Source organism: Triturus cristatus, chromosome 4_2 (genome assembly GCF_964204655.1).
Source record: "Triturus cristatus chromosome 4_2, aTriCri1.1, whole genome shotgun sequence".
Lineage (NCBI taxonomy): Eukaryota > Metazoa > Chordata > Amphibia > Caudata > Salamandridae > Triturus > Triturus cristatus.
Genome location: NC_140586.1, coordinates 174,815,323 through 174,836,389, shown reverse-complemented (window position 1 = coordinate 174,836,389; position 21,067 = coordinate 174,815,323). Strand labels below are relative to the sequence as shown.

Sequence of the window (21,067 nt, the reverse complement as noted above, 5' to 3'; positions counted from 1 at the left end):
GCTGGACTGCTCCCATGAGGCACGTGGTCAAGACTGATTTGCATATGGCCAAGTCTAAACTGGTGTGGCATGGTGAGCAAAAGAATGATGGTTTAACCCAGATCTCTTGACTGGGGTGAATGTTTTGATTTGTTATGCATTCCATCCATCAATTGTGTGTCTTTTGCTTTCTCGCCCTATGTGTGCCGGGTATGCCCAGTCGTGGCTCCCTGGCTCTCTGTGCCACCGAATTCAAGCTATCCTGGCTGATAAGGGGTGAAACCCCGAAACCGGTCCTAGGATGCTTGTTTCCGCTCCAGGGAGGACCTGGCTTGGCAGTTTGGGCTGGACTGTTCCCATGAGGCACAGGGTCAAGACTGATTTGCAAATGGCTAGGTCTAAACTGGGGTGGCATGGTGAGCAAAAGAATGATGGATTTAACCCAGATCTCTTGACTGGGGTTGAATGTTTTGATTTATTCTGCATTCCGTTCATCAATTGTGTGTCTTTTGCTTTCTCACCCTAAGTGCGCCGGGTATGCCCAGACGTGGGTCCCGGGCTCACTGTGCCACTGGATACAAGCTATCCTGGCTGATGAGGGGTGAAATCCTGAAACCGGTCCTAGGATGCTTGTTTCTGGTCCAGGGAGGTCCTGGCTTGGCAGTTCGGGCTGGACTGTTCCCATAAGGCACCGGGTCAATACTGATTTGCAAATGGCCAGGTCTAAACTAGGGTGGCATGGTGAGCAAAAGAATGATGGATTTAACCCAAATCTTTTGACTGTGGGTGAATGTTTTGATTTGTTCTGCATTCTGTCCATCAATTGTGTGCCTTTTGCTTTCATGCGCCGGGTATGCCCAGACGTGGGTCCTGGGCTCACTGTGCCACTGAATTCAAGATATCCTGGCTGATGAGGGGTGAAACCCCAAAACTGGTCCTAGGATGCTTGTTTCCGGTCCAGGGAGGACCTGGTTTGGCAGTTCGGGCTGGACTGTTCCCATAAGCCACATGGTCAAGACTGATTTGGATATGGTCAGGTCTGGAGTGGCATGGTGAGCAAAAGAATGATGGATTTAACCCAAATCTCTTGACTGGGGTTGAATGTTTTGATTTGTTCTGCATTCCATCCTTCAATTGTGTGTCTTTTGCTTTCTCTCGCCCTAAGTGCAACAGGTATGCCCAGACGTGGGTCCTGGGCTCACTGTGCCACTGGTTTCAAGCTATCCAGGCTGATGACGGGTGAAACCCCGAAACCAGTTTTAGGATGCTTGTTTCTGGTCCAGGGAGGACCTGGCTTGGCAGTTCGAACTGGACTGTTCCCATGAGGCACAGGGTTAAGACTGATTTGCATATGGCCAGGTCTAAACTGGGGTGACATGGTGAACAAAAGAATGTTGGATTTAACCCAGATCTCTTGACTGGGGGTGAATGTTTTGATTTGTTCTGCAATCTGTCCATCAATTGTGTCTCTTTTACTTTCACGCCATAAGTGCGCCGGGTATGCCCAGACATGTGTCCGTGGCTCTCTCTGCCACTGGATTCAAGCGCTGATAAAGGGTGAAACCCCGAAACCGGTCCTAGGATGCTTGTTTCCGGTCCAGGGAGGACCAGGCTTGGCAGTTCGGGCTGGACAGTTCCCATGAGGCACAGGGTCAAGACTGATTTGCATATGGCCAGGTCTAAACTGGGGTGGCATGGTGAGCAAAAGAATGATGGGTTTAACCCAGATCTCTTGACTGGGGGTGAATATTTTGATTTGTTCTGCATTCCATCGATCAATTGTGTGTCTTTTGCTTTCTTGCCCTAAGTGGGCCGGGTATGCCCACACGTGGGTCCCAGGCTCACTGTGCCACTGGATTAAAGCTATACTTGCTGATGAGGGGTGAAACCCTGAAACTGGTCCGAGGATGCTTGTTTCCGTTCCAGGGAAGATCTGGCTTGGCAGTTCGGGCTGGACTGTTCCCATGAGGCACAGGGTCATGACTGTTTTGCATATGGCCGGGTCCAAACTAGGGTGGCATGGTGAGCAAAAGAATGATGGATTTAACCCAGATCTCTTGACTGGGAGTGAATGTTTTGATTTGTTCTGCATTCCATCCTTCAAATGTGTGTCTTTTGCTTTCTCGCCCTAAGTGCAACAGGTATGCCCAGACGTGGGTCCCGAGCTCACTGTGCCACTGGATTCAAGCTATCCTGGCTGATGAGGGGGTGAAACCTCAATACCGGTTTTAAGATGCTTATTTCTAGTCCAGGGAGGACCTGGCTTGGCAGTTCGGACTGGACTGTTCCCATGAGGCACAGGGTTAAGACTGATTTGCATATGGCCAGGTCTAAACTGGGGTGACATGGTGAGCAAAAGAATGATGGATTTAACCGAGATCTCTTGACTGGGGGTGAATGTTTTGATTTGTTCGGCATTCCGTCCATCAATTGTGTGTCTTTGCTTTCTCGCCCTAAGTGCACCGGGTATGCCTAGACATGGGTCCCGGGCTCACTGTGCCACTGGATTCAAGCTATCCTGGCTGATGAGGGGTGAAACCCCAATACCGGTTCTAGGATGCTTGTTTCCGGTCCAGGGAGTACCTGGCTTGGCAGTTCGGGCTGGACTGTTCCCATGAGGCACAGGGTCACGACTGTTTTGCATATGGCCAACTCTAAACTGGGGTGGCATGGTGAGCAAAAGAATGATGGATTTAACCCAGATCTCTTGACTGGGGTTGAATGTTTTGATTCATTCTGCATTCCGTCCATCAATTGTGTGTCTTTTGCTTTCTCACCCTAAGTGCGCTGGGTATGCCCAGATGTGGGTCCCGGGCTCACTGTGCCACTGGATACAAGCTATCCTGGCTGATGAGGGGTGAAATCCTGAAACCGGTCCTAGGATGCTTGTTTCCGGTCCAGGGAGGTCCTGGCTTGGCAGTTCGGGCTGGACTGTTCCCATAAGGCACAGGGTCAATACTGATTTGCAAATGGCCAGGTCTAAACTGGGGTGGCATGGTGAGCAAAAGAATGATGGATTTAACCCAAATCTTTTCACTGTGGGTGAATGTTTTGATTTGTTCTGCATTCTGTCCATCAATTGTGTGCCTTTTGCTTTCACGCCCTAAGTGCGCCGGGTATGCCCAGGCGTGGGTCCTGGGCTCACTGTGCCACTGAATTCAAGCTATCCTGGCTGATGAGGGGTGAAAACCCAAAACTGGTCCTAGGATGCTTGTTTCCGGTCCAGGGAGGACCTGGTTTGGCAGTTCGGGCTTGACTGTTCCCATAAGCCACATGGTCAAGACTGATTTGGATATGGTCAGGTCTAAACTGGAGTGGCATGGTGAGCAAAAGAATGATGTATTTAACCCAAATCTCTTGACTGGGGTTGAATGTTTTGATTTGTTCTGCATTCCATCCTTCAATTGTGTGTCTTTTGCTTTCTCTCGCCCTAAGTGCAACAGGTATGCCCAGACGTGGGTCTTTGGCTCACTGTGCCACTGGTTTCAAGCTATCCAGGCTGATGACGGGTGAAACCCTGAAACCAGTTTTAGGATGCTTGTTTCTGGTCCAGGGAGGACCTGGCTTGGCAGTTCGGACTGGACTGTTCCCATGAGGCACAGGGTTAAGACTGATTTGCATATGGCCAGATCTAAACTGGGGTGACATGGTGAACAAAAGAATGTTGGATTTAACCCAGATCTCTTGACTGGGGGTGAATGTTTTGATTTGTTCTGCAATCTGTCCATCAATTGTGTCTCTTTTACTTTCACGCCATAAGTGCGCCGGGTATGCCCAGGCATGTGTCTGTGGCTCTCTGTGCCACTGGATTCAAGCTATCCTGGCTGTTAAGGGGTGAAACCCCGAAACCGGTCCTAGGATGCTTGTTTCCGGTCCAGGGAGGACCTGGCTTGGCAGTTCGGGCTGGACTGTTCCCATGAGGCACAGGGTCAAGACTGATTTGCATATGGCCAGGTCTAAACTGGGGTGGCATGGTGAGCAAAAGAATGATGGGTTTAACCCAGATCTCTTGACTGGGGGTGAATATTTTAATTTGTTCTGCATTCCATCCATCAATTGTGTGTCTTTTGCTTTCTTGCCCTAAGTGGGCCGGGTATGCCCACACGTGGGTCCCGGGCTCACTGTGCCACTGGATTCAAGCCATACTTGCTGATGAGGGATGAAACCCTGAAACTGGTCCGAGGATGCTTGTTTCCGTTCCAGGGAAGATCTGGCTTGGCAGTTCGGGCTGGACTGTTCCCATGAGGCACAGGGTCATGACTGTTTTGCAGATGGCCGGGTCTAAACTAGGGTGGCATGGTGAGCAAAAGAATGATGGATTTAACCCAGATCTCTTGACTGGGAGTGAATGTTTTGATTTGTTCTGCATTCCATCCTTCAATTGTGTGTCTTTTGCTTTCTCGCCCTAAGTGCAACAGGTATGCCCAGACGTGGGTCCCGAGCTCACTGTGCCACTGGATTCAAGCTATCCTGGCTGATGAGGGGTGAAACCTCAATACCGGTTTTAGGATGCTTGTTTCTAGTCCAGGGAGGACCTGGCTTGGCAGTTCGGACTGGACTGGTCCCATCAGGCACAGGGTTAAGACTGATTTGCATATGGCCAGTTCTAAACTGGGGTGACATGGTGAGCAAAAGAATGATGGATTTAACCGAGATCTCTTGACTGGGGGTGAATGTTTTGATTTGTTCTGCATTCCGTCAATCAATTGTGTCTCTTTTACTTTCACGCCATAAGTGCGCCGGGTATGCCCAGGCATGTGTCTGTGGCTCTCTGTGCCACTGGATTCAAGCTATCCTGGCTGTTAAGGGGTGAAACCCCGAAACCGGTCCTAGGATGCTTGTTTCCGGTCCAGGGAGGACCTGGCTTGGCAGTTCGGGCTGGACTGTTCCCATGAGGCACAGGGTCAAGACTGTTTTGCATATGGCCAACTCTAAACTGGGGTGGCATGGTGAGCAAAAGAATGATGGATTTAACCCAGATCTCTTGACTGGGAGTGAATGTTTTGATTTGTTCTGCATTCCATCCTTCAATTGTGTGTCTTTTGCTTTCTCGCCCTAAGTGCAACAGGTATGCTGAGACGTGAGTCCCGAGCTCACTGTGCCACTGGATTCAATCTATCCAGGCTGATGATGGGTGAAACCCCGAAACCGGTTTTAGGATGCTTTTTTACGGTCCAGGGAGGACCTGGCTTGGCAGTTCGGCTGGACTGTTCCCATGAGGCAGAGGATCAAGACTGATTTGCATATGGCCAGGTCTAAACGGGGGTGGCATGGTGAGCAAAAGAATGATGGTTTTAACCCAATTCTCGTGACTGGGGGTGAATGTTTTGATTTGTTCTGCATTCCGTCCTTCAATTGTGTGTCTTTTGCTTTCTTGCCCTAAGTGCGTCGGGTTTGCCCAGATGTGGGTCCTGGGCTCACTGTGCCACTGGATTCAAGCTATCCTGGCTGATGGGGGGTGAAACCCCAAAACCAGTTCTAGGATGCTTGTTTACAGTCCAGGGAGGACCTGGCTTGGCAGTTCGGGCTGGACTGTTCCCATGATGCACAGGGTCAAGACTGATCTGCATATGGCCAGGTCTAAACGGGGGTGGCATGGTGAGCAAAAGAATGATGGATTTAACCCATATCTCTAGACTGGGGGTGAATGTTTTGATTTGTTCTGCATTCCGTCCATCAATTGTGTGTCTTTTGCTTTCTCGCCCTAAGTGCGCAGGGTATGCCCAGACGTGGGTCCCGGGCTTACTGTGCCACTGGATTCAAGCTATTGTGGCTGATAAGGGGTGAAACCTCGAAACGGGTCCTAGGATGCTTGATTCCGGTCCAGGGAGGACCTGGTTTGGCAGTTCGGGCTGGACTGTTCCCATGAGGCACAGGGTCAAGACTGTTTGCAAAAGGCCAGGTCTAAACTGGGGTGGCATGGTGAGCAAAAGAATGATGGATTTAACCCAGATCTCTCGACTGGGGGTTAATGTTTTGATTTGTTTTGCATTCCATCCATCAATTGTGTGTCTTTTACTTTCTTACCCTAAGTGCACCAAGTATGCCCAGACGTGGGTCCCGGGCTCTCTGTGCCACTGGTTTCAAGCTATACTGGCTAATGAGGGGTGAAACCCCGAAAACGGTCCTAGGATGGTTGTTTCCGGTCCAGGGAGGACCTGGCTTTTTCAGTTCGGGGTGGGCAGTTCCCATGAGGCACAGGGTCAAGACTGATTTGCATATGGCCAGGTCTAAACTGGGTTGGCATGGTGAGCTAAAGAATGATGAGTTTAACCCAGATCTCTTGACGGGGGTGAATATTTTGATTTGTTCTGCATTCCGTCCATCAATTGTGGGTCTTTTGCTCATTCAACATGGAGCACATGTTTGAGTGACAAGCTTCCTCCAAAAAAGGGTTTTGTTTCGGTTGCTTGATCTCCAGAGTGATTCAAAAATTCACATGTCTCCTTTCTTCTTCAGCATACTGCATGCTGGCTAAGTGCTCTCTCTGCTGGCAGTAATGCTGGTGGGTCTTTTCCATGCCTTGCCAGAATTTCCAAACTTAATTCATCGTTGAAGCCAATGGAAGGGTAGGTTTGGATTATGAAAACATCCACAACTGAGACATCCACAGTAAGGTCTCGACCACTTTTCCCACCACTTCTGATGTTCCACCTTCCATTTACTACAAAATAGTATAGCCTCATGTGCTAAATGTCCACCACCGTGGCAAGATCTCCTCTGGTTAATTACTGACTAGTATTTTGGAATAAGTATATTATACTGCTGTAGTACTTTTTATGTACTCCGTATTGCAGTTTGTGAAGTGGACCCAACAAAGTTTATCTCTTTTACTTAATTGAGTATTGAAACGTGCTTTGTATATTCATCTAATTTAGGTAAACTGCCTTATGGGCTAATATCTTTACAGAACAAAGACATTATAAATACTCAGTAAATCAACGTTCTTCTAAAGTAGATGTTTAACCTATGGGCTGGTGTTTGTCTGAAGAAAGGGACAGTCATGTTGACCAGTGAATCAGTGGCTTTGTGAAAAACAGCATTGTCAATAACCTATGGGACAATGTTCATCTAACACATACATCCAAAGTAAGCTGAGGCCCAATCTCATTAAAAAACAGGTATAAATTGCAACGTGAGAGGTGTTGGGCATCAGTAAGTATGAGATATTAATACATTGAGTGAATCTCTTACAGATCCAGCTACAGAGCAGAATGCGATGGAACAGCAATTGCTAAGGATTCTCAATGTTAGCTGCAAATTGGGTTTTTTCCGAACATAGGATTTCATTTTGCTTGGCTCCCTTGCACCTTTTATGGTCCACATATGTTAACTTGAAACTGGAATCAAATTTCTTGGAGCTGGTTTAGGGATCTCACTTGGATTTAATTGTTGGCACCAGCCAATGAGACTGGCACGTGTCCCACAGTGGGCAGTGTTAAAGCCCATGCTGTGATCTGCTGGATTTGGAAATTCACTGCCCATCTTTTAAGAATGGGAGCTACAAGAAGCATTGTTCATTGTAAACATAATGCTGCTTGCACAAAGTCTTTTTTCAGTGGCAAAGGTGTAAATATGATAACTAGATGCATCCCACTTTTATCAGTACCACTGGTGGCAAAGCATGATGGGGAGGGACCACCGAGCTCAGGAAGAGGGTTAGAAGAAACATTTTAGCTTTTGCAAAAAATCCTTTCCCTCTGATTTGAATGCCCTCTTTTGAGTCTGATGTATACAAAACGTGAGGAAAACTACAATAACTATATATTAGGCCATACTGAGTTTAGTCAATGTGTTCTTTCTAGCTTAGCATAATCGAGGAGTTTAATCAGCTGCAACAGTTGCTTAACAGGCAGATACATATGGATTGTGCTGGAGTTCTGGATAGAAAGTTGTTAGTAACAGTATATCAGGGTATTGTATTGTATCGTAACATTTACAGTGATTACTATACCTACATGGGGTACTAAGGCACTTGCCCATGGCAAGGCAGACCATGTAGGCAGTGTGCTTGGAAGGGGGTATCTTTTTTGTTTTTGTTTCTGTGTGGAAAATGTTTCCATGTCGTGAGTGATTACCACTGAGGTGTGGTTGTTGTGTCAAGGGATGCAGCATTAATCATCTCTGTAGGTTCATATATGGTACTTCTTAGGAGTATAGTCCACTAAGCTGGTTATCACAAGGGTTTTCCAATCTGAGATGTTCTGTTTATGTTTTGGTCTTAACAGCCATCTGTTGAAGGGAGTGATAGTCTGGGTGGTATCTGCAGCCAGTTTGTAAGAACTTATCATAGTACGAACCCAGCCTCTGTGGTTCCTTATTGATTGTTTTTGAAAGTCTTGGCTCTCAGTTGTATGTTTGACTGCTATTTTCTAGATTATTTCAGCAATACGTGCCTTGCGTTGCCAAAGAAATTGCTTCGGAAGGGATGTTTCCCCCATCATATGTCTTCCATGCCAGAGGAAGTAGAGACCGCCCTCCCAGGATGTCTGAATTGAGTATCTTTTCTTCCTCTGCGTGTCTGCTGCCCATCTTTGTGTCTGTGTCTCCTCTCCGTGGCTCCTATCCGAGTAGCCTTTTCTGTTTGTAGCAATCAAGGGAGGATTATAGACTTACTCTCAGCAGCTAACTCGTCCTTTAGGTCCTCTTTTCCCTACACTATTCTCTGTCCAGGGTCAACCTGTCAGCCCCAGTGTAGAGCCCTCAAACGGGACATGCCACCATGATGCACACAGCAGTGCAAATATGTTGACTAAATGGTACACCCTGCACTGTATAAAACAACAAGTAACACAATAGGAGGTCCATGCGCCCAGCATGACCTCTGAATGCACTGTTCTAAATCCATTGCTGCTCATTGGGAGGACCCACCCGCTACTTTAAGTGGGGGAGTGCATTACCGAATTACATCAACACACACATCAATGTAACACATATGTCAATGTAAACTTTAACTCTGAGTGTAGCAAAAGTGGGGCTTACATAAAGAGATGTCTCAGGGCTTGGTAAATCAATTCTTTCTCATGGGTGGTGCACATTGGCATGCGTAAAAATGAGAATATGTGCCTATGTCTCTCATTTCCATCCTACAAATAGTGGATGTCTTTGGGTCCCTGTGTAATTAGTAGGTAAAACATGAATGCGCTGAATGCCAGCACTAATTTCATTTGCTTGTGTTATTTTATTTGTCTGTCTGTGTGTGGCAGTGCAGGATATCAGACCTTAAGACCTCAGGAGAAAAAGAGCTTGTAAAACGACTTCTACAAAAGCGCCATCTATTGTTCTGGTTTAGAAACAACACATGCACCAAGACAGGAACTGTAGATGCTATAGAAGATTTTGCTTTAGACTTTTTAGTGATATGTACAAAAATGCATTTTTATTTAAATCGCCAGCATATCTGAGAGGGAATCACAGAGTCCAGAAAGCCAAATTCTACTTGTGTTTTTGTGTACACAAAAACTCCCTGATATTAGAAGACTTCTTTATGTTGCACAGTGTTCAATTTAGTTTCTTGTTAAAGACTCTCAAATCAAATATATTGCATTTGCAGCTCTTGGCACCAAGGGTTAGGACTGCGACTAGAGTTCCCCAAATCTAGAGCTTTGACCATGATGGGGGCCAGTGTGGCATGGGAAAGATGCCATATTGTTCCATGTTGGCAGGGTACATTATTCCAGGTAATTGTTTTCAAAACATTGTCAACATGTGTGTTAATAAACATTTGTTGAATTGAAGCAAGAAATGTCTATAACTCCCAGAATGCACTGATTTGTTAAATGTATGCCCATGACTGAATACATGATATCCTGTTGACCTGGTGGTTGTGGAAACATGTTTGACTAAAGGGCCCCACTGAGGCTTCTGAAAGGGACCCTGTGGGTGAGGAGAGATTTTTTGTCTTTTCCTGATCACTATTCGATGTGGCTGATGACAGATAGGTGCAGAGAGCTCACACCTCTTTGGGCCTCATCTGTGGGCACTTACGGCCAGAGACTACCCTTTTGTTAGGTCCATCAATCTATACAACAACTGCATCCGGAGAGCAGTGTGGGAAGCAAACTTGAAAGAAAAAACATCCCAAACTAGTTCTGAAAGTGCAGACAATGGATCTACATCTCATGTCTGCTTGGACTGTATAAAAGTAGAAGCAACTAACCCACTTGTTCAATTTTTTTCTTTAAACAAAGAGGAGAGTGCTTTGCAGAGTACTGTGCAACCAGAGCGGGAATGTGCTAGACATCTAGTTTCCCAGATGTGAGGAGTTTCCCAGATGTGAGGGGACACCTCCTGAAGTTTTGTCTTGCTGGAAGAAGGTGTTCATGTGAGCTGAAGCGCCTAGAGGCCAGGTTGGCTCCTGACAGAGGGATGGAGCCTGCCCACCCTGTAGGAAGAGCTATACTACAGGAAAAGTGAAAAGCAAAAGGCCCTGGTAATGCTGGGGTCAGGCAGAAGGAAAATGTAGGAGAGTGATCCGCGAGACCCTGCAGTGTGGTTCCAGACTAGGGCCCAGATTTACAAACCTGTCTCACAACACAGCACCAGGGTGCTGCGCTGCATTGTGTGACAGGGAGAGAGCAGGAAAACACCTTATCTACAGTGATATGGTACTTTCCTCCTCTCTCCCTAGCACCGGAACACAATCAGACTGCCAAGCTCCCCACCTACACCTTTGCACCCTTTCCTGAGATGCTCAAGGGTAACTCCTTAAGTTGGGGCTGATGGTTTCAGGTGGTGGATGCCCACACTTAGTTTGGGGCAGGACATATTTTTGAGACATAGACTAGAACGAGAGAGGGAAAAGCAGAAGATGGGGAGAAAAAGCGGAAGGGAAAGAGAAAAACAGTGACAGAGTAAAATCAAGGCTAAGCAGCCCTGGTATGCAGCAAAACCCGAATTCAGGAGCACTGGCAACAAGCTCCCAAGAAAAATTGTGGACCCCTGCAAAAGTTTTACAAATTAAGCACTCTACATGGTCTCTTTGAAGCTCTTCAGAAGGGATAGTAAAGCCTGCCCCACAAAAAGGAGGTCCTCCCTATATGTGAGGTAGTCAAACATGTGGTGCTCCCTGAATGGATGACATGACTTTTGCACTGTTGTAGGGTGTAGACCAACATTTCATGGGGGTGGGTAAGGACAGATCATTGGACCAGGCACACAAAGAGTATTGCCACCATACCACTAGTAATGTAGGATCTTTGAAGTGCAACTCCAATGGGGAGGAGAACCACCACCACAGTGATACGAGCAACAATGATGAGTCACAGGAGGGAATAAGACATTTGCAGATTGCAGATCAAACTCCATATTCTGTCATAAATCGGGTCAAGCATGCAGCCTCTATGCCACTGAATTATTATATCAATCACCTGCCAAGGACAATATGGCCTCAATACATGGAGTCGTTATACATGGATTCGAATTAACCCACAGTTGCAGGTATTATTTCCTGAACATCTATTTCGAGGTGAATTTGGTGTTGTTCACCCACAGTTTCTTCTTGGAAAAAGAGCATTAGAAGCTTGCTGCTTCTAGCATGTATCATGCACCCCGCACAGCACCCAGTGTTTGACCCCACTGAGAACTCGGCCTGGAATCGTGCTTTCTCATCTCATCCCACTCGCTCTTCACTTGTAAATAGTCATAGCATGAGGCATTCCATATAATATGTGCAATCCAGAAAACGAGCAATCAAGATGCAAAAGTAAGGGCTGCAGAGGGAACGCTCTGCTTGTCCACTAGGAGACACAATGTCCCATTAGAAAAGGAGGTGAGCCCCTGGACGTGGCTTAGAATCCAGGACCACAAGTTGCAAGGGTAGACCATCTGCGCCCTGTGTGCATGAAACCCTCTGCCTAGCTTGTGCCTGAGTAGTTCAGTGTGACATGAGACAGTCAAGCATCATTCGCTGTTTCGATGAGGCTTATGACAGACACCCAATACAGCGTCAAGTGAGGTTGCCACCTGCTGCCAAAGGTTGGACCTGGCTTGAGCCATGCGTGCTTGAAGGCATCTCATAGGCATTGGGTTTCCCAGTTTAAGAGCAGGCTGGTGGGCCATTACATGCTCATTTGTGTTCTTGTTAGTCTGTGAGCTAGTGGAAGCCACTGTGGTGCTACGAGTCTTCATCCTCATGACGAGAAGCATGCTTTATCCGGGTGTCTTGGAAGCAGTCTTTAAAGTAGGAGATGAGAGTCTGGTGAAAATGCAGTTGGGTCTCTGGGAGGAAGAAATGACTTTCATCCGGGTACACCTACCAGTGGGGAGAGAAACACACAATAAGTCATGGGTACTTTCATTTTTCAGGGATTAATGATTATCTCATAAACTAAGTACCATATGCAGTCAAAAGATTGTATTAACTACTTAACAATGTGGGTGGAGTAAGCATTACATTATTATTATATTTTGGGTAAGGTGCTGTTGCATACGGTATGGTTTTATTAGTGAGTATAATGACAGTGATACTGCTTCAATGGGGAAAGACCCCAGGCAGTCATTATGTGCCACCCAACACTGGATTTCATCATTTCTGACTGAACTGTGATGTTTTTTAGCTCATGTGAATCATTGCACAATTCTGCTGGCAGGTATCCTACTAAGAACTTGCATTGGTTTTTAACCCAAAAAAGAGATTGCAGAATTAAGCATGGGTTTCTTCTTGCCATTTTCCAACATTGATACTAGTGCTACTTTCAGGTTAAAGATGAATTTTTCTCTATGAATATTATCTCCAGTCTTGGGGTTTGATTCAGGAGTGTTTCATGCATTTGCCTTTTCATGTTCAATCACAAACATTTTTACTACACAACTTGTGTTTTTCAGGATAGTTCTGTGACTCTTGACTTTCTCCAAGTCAATCAAGTGTTCTCCACTGTTTGATGGAAATAATAGCCTAAATAACTTGACTTTGTGAGGATAAATTGCTAATATGACCAGCAACCACTGCTTACTTTGGAGAATCCTGGACAACAGCATTTGTGCTAATTGTTTTATTTTTTCAGCCTCCCCATGGCTTTGCAGATGTATATGCTTTAATTCTACTCAGTGTCCCTTCATAGAGAAGAAAACGTTCTTAACTGTAACACCTGTTCTTTGTCAAGGTTGGAAAAGTGGCAGATTTGGCCAGTCTGAAAGCGCCTGGTGCTGGGTACACCCACTATTGGACCCCTCCATGGTAAGTTTGCATGACTGTACTATTTTTTGTTGACACTGTCATCAGTTAGGGGGGCTCATGTAGGTCATTCCAAAACTAATCTCGGACCATAACCCTATTGTTCTGGAGCTTCCTCTTGAGGGATTGGGACGGGTGCCCAGAAGATACACTTTCGAGAGGAGTCTTTTGTTGGACCCAGAATATATAAGACATATGAAAAGGGGTGGATTACAGTTTTTTTTAAACTTAATAAAGGTAGTGCCTCACCAGGGATGGTCTGGGAAACATTTAAAGCTGGCATAAGAGGGGAAACCCTGAGGTTTAGTATTACCAGACAGAGGCAATTGCAAGGACAGATTAGAGAACTTTATCAACCGTTGGGTGAAGCAGAAGAGTTGGTTGTGGCTTCCGTATCTGGACAGGAGCTCTCCCCTGTGCTGAATAGCCTAATTGTAATTAAGACATGCCTGAATCAATTTACTTCTGAGAAAATGGGGCAACTATTAGCAATTAGGCTGAGGCAAAAACAGGCCGCAGGGCAAATCAACGAAATCAGGAACATGCAAGGCAGAATAGTAACAGATCCGGTTGAGGTCAGAGAAGCTTTTCGAGCATTCTACGATGAACTATAATAAGCTTCAACCATAATATGTGCCGAGGACTTAGAGCAATATTTGGCTCCAATGATGGTTAATATAGCTACTAAGGAAGAGAGACCAATTTTAGGGGCAGATATCTCGCTAGAAGAAATGCAGTTGGCCCTCCAGGCCCTCACGTCTTTGAAGGTGGTGGGAACAGATTCTATACCCCTGGAATTTTATAAAGTTTTTAGCTCATAGCTTCTAGGGGAAATATTAAGGATATTTAGGCATGTAGGAAATGGGGAGCATCCGCCAGTTTCTTGGGCTACTGCAAATGTAACATTTTTTTAAAGAAAGGTAAGGGCCTTGCTGACCCTGGCTCTTATAGATTGATCACGCTGTTAAACAGTGATGTTGAACTCTACTCTAAGATCTTGGCTAGTAGGTTAGGCAGCATTATACACGGATTAGTTTTGGTTAGACAGCACGGGTTTATTCCAGGGAGGGGGAGATCGGAACAAGTACAGCGCATAATCACACTGTTTGAGGCCACTGAGGTTTTTTTGTCTGACACCACAGAGGTTTTAGAGAAATACATGGGGTCACCCTGTTGGATGCCCAGAAGGCATTTGACAGGGTGTTGTGGGGGTATCTGTGGAAATTTATGGAGGCTTGTGAATTGGGGGGCCTTTCATTCAGGCAATCCGTGTGATGTACTCCAACCCAGAAGCTCAACTGCAGATAATGGGGGTTGAACCCAAACCCTGTTGAACCCAGTTCGAAAATGCTTGGTTTAAAGCGATCAAAAGAAGGATTGCAGGGTGTATCTGGGCATATAGGAAAATCAGGAGGTCAAATAGGTTTTTGAGCCTACCCAGGGATATGGGGGATGGGCACTGCCCAGTTTTGAACTATATTATCTAGTGGCAGCTTTGCAATATTATCACCCTTTATTCAATAAAAAATTAGGAGAAGAGGGGAATGAGGGATATGTTATGTTTATATTTGATCTTCTGATTGGGACGGTTGCTAAGTGTTACCGTTCGAAGGTTTTTTAGCCAAGCTATTATAAAAAGACACGTTTTAAGATTTTGATGGCAGAGTCAGAAACTGGTCTGGAATATGGAAAAAATTGGGAGTAGACAGGTATAGCTGGCACACTCCGTTGCATCGGAATTGTCAACTACCCGAAATATTCCATGACAATTGCTTAGCCAAATGGGAACGAGGTGGTCTCGGCAGGATGGGTAATTTGCTTTCTGGGAATCATACGGCATCATTTGAAGAGATTAGGGGCAGATTTAATATTGGGACACAAGATTTTTTAAATATTTACAATTTAGAACATTTCTATTGAGAAAGGTTGGGGGATTAGCAGTTTTCTCCAGGATTCCCCTGATGAAGATTTTAATAAGGGGAACCAATTACTCGATATCGCAAACATACGGGTGTGTTATGGAGGGGGTCTCGGACGATCTGGAAAAACATAATGTAAAGTAGATGGTTAGATATGGAAATCCCCTGCTTTTTGGAACCGTTAGTGCTCAGAGGATCAATTTTATGCTCCTCCAACCTACAAACACAACATTATAAAACGATTTTTGATTTATATAAAACATCTGCCAAATTAGCTAAATAGGGTGGGGTGGCTGGGATATGCTGTCCTAGGTGTCAGGAACCCAGTGCAGACCTGGTCTATATGTTTTGCTTATGCTCCCACCTGAATTCATTGAGCTAAGAAATTGCAGTATTCCTAGGGGAAGTCCTTAAGTTGACTATATCCCCATCACCGCAGCTTATGTTACTGGGTGTTGATTAATTAAATACAGGTGTGGGGGTCGAGTTAGTTTTTATTGTAATGGAAGTTTATAGGCTTTGTGTAGTTTCTGCCTGGCTTGATCCATTATCCCCAACATTTGAGAAATGGAAGGAGCGCTTTTTATATGTTTACAAATTGGAAAAAGCACTTTACGAGCCAAAGGGAAAGAAGGCAAAATTAAAACGGGAGGAGGATCTGGGGGCCTCTCTCGAACTGGGTATCAACATATCAGTAGAAATTATCTGCTTGATTGGGACTCAAAAGAAAGAAGGGCTGCGTACGCGGATGATTCAAGTGTATAATTTCATATACAGTAATGTCAGCAGTGTGGCTAAACTGACCCGCATATCTTGACAGCATCCATCCATCCATTATAGTTAGGTGAAAATGTCAGTTAAAACATATTGTTTTAAATTAACAAAACCTCTGACAGTCATACATTACATTTATCTCAAGTAACTTTAACTCATGCCCTAAAGTAACTATAACTCGTGCCCCCACAATGCACAGTGTTGTCATCAATGATCTCATTTTAGATGTTGCAGTGATGTTGTCAATGATATCATCAAACATGTCATGAGTGATGTAATAGCGGAGGTAATAAGCAATGCTTGGCGAGAGGGCGAGCTATAGTTACTTTAGGGTATAAGTTATAGTTACTGGAGAAAACTATAAATGTTGAAATTCAGTGGGTTTTTTAACCCCTTCGCTGCCAGGCCTTTTCCCCCTCCTGTGCCACGCCCTTTTTTGGCTATTTGGGGTAGTGCGCGCTGAGGCCCCTGTAACTTTTTAACCACATAAGGTATCCACGCCAAATTTGCGTCCTTTTCTTCCAACATCATGGGGATTCTGAAGGTACTAAGGGTTTGTGGATTTCCCTGGAGGGGTCACAGAAATGAGCCAAAATACAGCAAAGTTTAGTTTTTTGGGGGAAAATGGGAAAAACGGGCTGCAAATGAAAGCATCTGGGTTTTTCCCTGCAAATGTTATCAAAAAAGGGTTTGTGGGGCTGAAATCACCATTTTCCCAGCTTTTAGGGGATACTAGACTTTTGTCAGAAACCCAACATTTTTTACACAGTTTTGGCATTTTTCTGGGACATAGCCTATTTTTGCTATTTTTTGTGCTTTCAACCTCCTTCCAGTTAATGGTAGAAATGGGTACACAAGCAATAATGGATCCTGGAAAGCTATACATTTTAAAGAAGTAGATAAAATTCTGAATTCAGCAAGGGGTCATTTGTGTAGATCCATCAAGGTTTCTTTATAGAAACTAACAGTTCAATATAGGATAAATTGAAAATTTGTTGAAAAAAAGCGCCTTTTGTGTCAACATTTTCACCTGTAACTTCTTCTAATTTTGACAGCTCTTTGAAAGCACTATACCGTTATATCCGCTGGACATTACTGGTTGTGGGGATATATAGGACTTGTAGGTTCACCAAGAACCCGACGAACCCAGAGCCAAAAACTGAGCAGCAACTTGCAATGGTTTTTTATTATGTACCGGGTATATAGTAATTATTCTGTAAAAATGTGTACATGGAAAAATCGGTATGAAAGACACCTATGTATTTCTGAAATGGGAACAAAATATAGAGTTTATAAACAGTAGATATTTGCACATTTCCGAAATTGGGATACTCATACTAGCATGAGAATTATCAGTCATTTTTTAGAATGACTTCTTTTTTACACAATGTCTTTCATTTGGAAGACAGAAATGCATCGAAAGTCAATAGGTAATAACAGTTCCTTTACAAATCTGAATTACCCTAAGTCTCCCGATAAAAATGGTACCTCACTTGTAGGGGTAGGCATAGTGCCCACGACAGGAAATGGCTCAAAACCCAACGTGAACACACCACATTTTCACAATGCAAAATTACCCTTGTTTAGCAAAGTGCCTAGCTGTAGTTTTTTAACCCTAGCTCTGCCGGCACCTAGGGAAACCTAGCAAACCTATACGTTTTTGAAAACTAGACACCCAGGGGAATCCAGGATAGGGTGACTTGACTGCCTCCCACCAGGTTCTGTTACCCAGAATCCCTTGTAAACCTAAAAAAGTGCCAAAAAAAACACATTTTCTCCACATTTCTCTGGTGGAAAGTTCTGGAATCTGCGTGGATCCACAAATTTCCACCCACCCCGCATTCCCCAAAGTCTTCCGAGAAAAATGGTACCTCACTTGTGTGGGTCAGCCTAGTGCCCGCGACAGGAAACGGCGCAAAACGCAACGTGGACACACCTCAATTTCGCTGTGAAAAATTACCCTTTTTTGGCAAAGTGCCTAGCTGTAGTTTTTGAACCATATCTGCCGGCACCTAGGGAAACCTAGCTAACCTATACATTTTTGAAAACTAGACACCCAGGGGAATCCAGGATGGGGTGACTTGACTGCCTCCCACCAGGTTCTGTTACCCAGAATCCCTTGTAAACCTAAAAAATTGCCAAAAAACCCACATTTTCTCCACATTTCTCTGGTGGAAAGTTCTGGAATCTGCGTGGATCCACAAATTTCCACTCACCCCGGGTTCCCCAAAGTCTTCCGAGAAAAATGGTACCTCACTTGTGTGGGTCGGCCAAGTGCCCGCGACAGGAAACGGCGCAAAACGCAACGTGGACACACCTCAATTTCGCTGTCAAAAATGACCCTTTTTTGCCAAAGTGCCTAGCTGTAGTTTTTGAACCATAGCTCTGCCGGCACCTAGGGAAACCTAGCAAACCTATACATTTTTGAAAACTAGACACCCAGGGAAATCCAGGATGGGGTGACTTGACTGCCTCCCACCAGGTTCTGCTACCCAGAATCCCTTGCAAACCTAAAACATTGCCAAAAAAACCACATTTTCCCCACATTTCTGTGGTGGAAAGTTCTGGAATCTGCGTGGATCCACAAATTTCCACCCACCCCATGTTCCCCAAAGTCTTCCGATAAAAATGGTACCTGACTTGTGTGGGTCGGCCTAGTGCCCGCGACAGGAAATGGCGTAAAACGCATCGTGGACACACCTCAATTTCGCAGTGAAAAATGAACCTTTTTGGCAAAGTGCATAGCTTTAGTTTTTGAACCCTAGCTCTGCCGGCACCTAGGGAAACCTACCAAACCCACACATTTCTGACAACTTGACACCCGGGGGATTCCAGGGAGGTATGGCTTGTGTGGATCCCCCAACGTTTCCTTACCCAGAATGCCCTGCAAACCTCAACTTTAGCTGAAAAAATCACCTTTTTCACACATTTTTGTGTGGGAAAGTTGTGGCATCACCGGGCTGACACAAATTTCCTACCACCCAGGGTTCCCCCAGGTCTCCCGATAAAAACGGTGCCTCACTCGTGTGGGAGGCCCAAGTACCCGCGACAGGCAAGGGCCCAAAACGTATTGAGGTGACATAAAAATTGCCTACCTCAAAACGACCTGGTTTTGCAAGGGGGGTCACCTGGGTTTTTGGCCCGGTGCTCGGCGGCCACCTAGGGTAACCTACCAAACCCACACATTTCTGAAAACTAGCACCCGGGGGATTCCAGGGAGTTATGGCTTGCATGGATCCCCCAACGTTTCCTTACCCAGAATGCCCTGCAAACCTCAAATTTAGCTGAAAATTTAACCTTTTTCACACATTTTTGTGTGGGAAAGTTGTGGCATCACCGGGCTGACACAAATTTCCTACCACCCAGCGTTCCCCCGGGTCTCCTGATAAAAACAGTGCCTCACTCGTGTGGGAGGCCTAAGGACCCGCCACGGGCTAGGGCCCAAAACGTAGTGAGGCGCACTGTGTTTAGGACCCTTGCCTGTTGAGGCGCACTACGTTTTGGACCCTTGCCTGTCGCGGGTACTTGGGCCTCCCACACGAGTGAGGCACCGTTTTTATTGGAAGACCCAGAGGAACGCTGGGTGGTAGGAAATTTGTGTCAGCCCGGTGATGCCACAACTTTCCCACACAAAAATGTGTGAAAAAGGTGATTTTTTTCAGCTAAATTTGAGGTTTGCAGGGCATTCTGGGTAAGGAAACGTTGGGGGATCCATGCAAGCCATACCTCCCTGGAATCCCCCGGGTGTCTAGTTTTCAGAAATGTGTGGGTTTGGTAGGTTCCCCTTAGTGGCCGCCGAGCACCGGGCCAAAAACCCAGGTGACCCCCCTTGCAAAACCAGGTCGTTTTGAGGTAGGCAATTTTCATGTCGCCTCAATACGTTTTGGGCCCTTGCCTGTCGCGGGTACTTGGGCCTCCCACACGAGTGAGGCACCGTTTTTATCGGGAGACCCAGGGGAACACTGGGTGGTAGGAAATTTGTGTCAGCCCGGTGATGCCACAACTTTACCACACAAAAATGTGTGAAAAAGGTGATTTTGTCAGCTAAATTTGAGGTTTGCAGGGCATTCTGGGTAAGGAAACGTTGGGGGATCCACGCAAGCCATACCTCCCTGGAATCCCCCGGGGGTGTCTAGTTTTCAGAAATGTGTGGGTTTGGTAGGTTCCCCTTAGTGGCCGCCGAGCACCGGGCCAAAAACCCAGGTGACCCCCCTTGCAAAACCAGGTTGTTTTGAGGTAGGCAATTTTCATGTCGCCTCAATACGTTTTGGGCCCTTGCCTGTCGCGGGTACTTGGGCCTCCCACACGAGTGAGGCACCGTTTTTATTGGGAGACCCGGGGGAACGCTGGGTGGTAGGAAATTTGTGTCAGCCCGGGGATGCCACAACTTTCCCACACAAAAATGTGTGAAAAAGGTGATTTTTTTCAGCTAAATTTGAGGTTTGCAGGGCATTCTGGGTAAGAAAACGTTGGGGGATCCACGCAAGCCATACCTCTATGGAATCCCCCGGGTGTCCAGTTTTCAGAAATGTGTGGGTTTGGTAGGTTCCCCTTAGTGGCCGCCGAGCACCGGGCCAAAAACCCAGGTGATCCCCCTTGCAAAACCAGGTCGTTTTGAGGTAGGCAATTTTCATGTCGCCTCAATACGTTTTGGGCCCTTGCCTGTCGCGGGTACTTGGGCCTCCCACACGAGTGAGGCACCGTTTTTATCGGGTGACCCAGAGGAACGCTGGGTGGTAGGAAATTTGTGTCAGCCCGGTGATGCCACAACTTTACCACACAAAATTTGTGAAAAAGGTGATTTTGTCAGCTAAATTTGAGGTTTGCAGGGCATTCTGGGTAAGGAAACGTTGGGGGATCCACGCAAGCCATACCTCCCTGGAATCCCCCGGGGGTGTCTAGTTTTCAGAAATGTGTGGGTTTGGTAGGTTCCCCTTAGTGGCCGCCGAGCACCGGGCCAAAAACCCAGTTGACCCCCCTTGCAAAATCAGGTCGTTTTGAGGTAGGCAATTTTCATGTCGCCTCAATACGTTTGGGGCCCTTGCCTGTCGCGGGTACTTGGGCCTCCCACACGAGTGAGGCACCGTTTTTATCGGGAGACCTGGGGGAACGCTGGGTGGTAGGAAATTTGTGTCAGCCCGGTGATGCCACAACTTTCCCACACAAAAATGTGTGAAAAAGGTGATTTTTTTCAGCTAAATTTGAGGTTTGCAGGGCATTC

At 46.0% G+C, this 21,067-nt stretch overlaps 1 protein-coding gene across 1 annotated transcript in view; it reads right to left on the bottom strand.

Moving 5' to 3' along the window:
* Nucleotides 1–9,192: 9,192 nt before the first annotated feature.
* The window catches only part of LOC146833288 (inactive dipeptidyl peptidase 10-like), a 574,623-nt gene continuing 562,748 nt past the window's right edge, over nt 9,193–21,067 (bottom strand). The window contains exon 26 of the mRNA XM_085601000.1: nt 9,193–12,232. Within this exon, the coding sequence (XP_085457126.1) occupies nt 12,095–12,232 (138 nt within the window). The 3' untranslated portion in view covers nt 9,193–12,094. The remainder of the gene's footprint in view (nt 12,233–21,067) is intronic.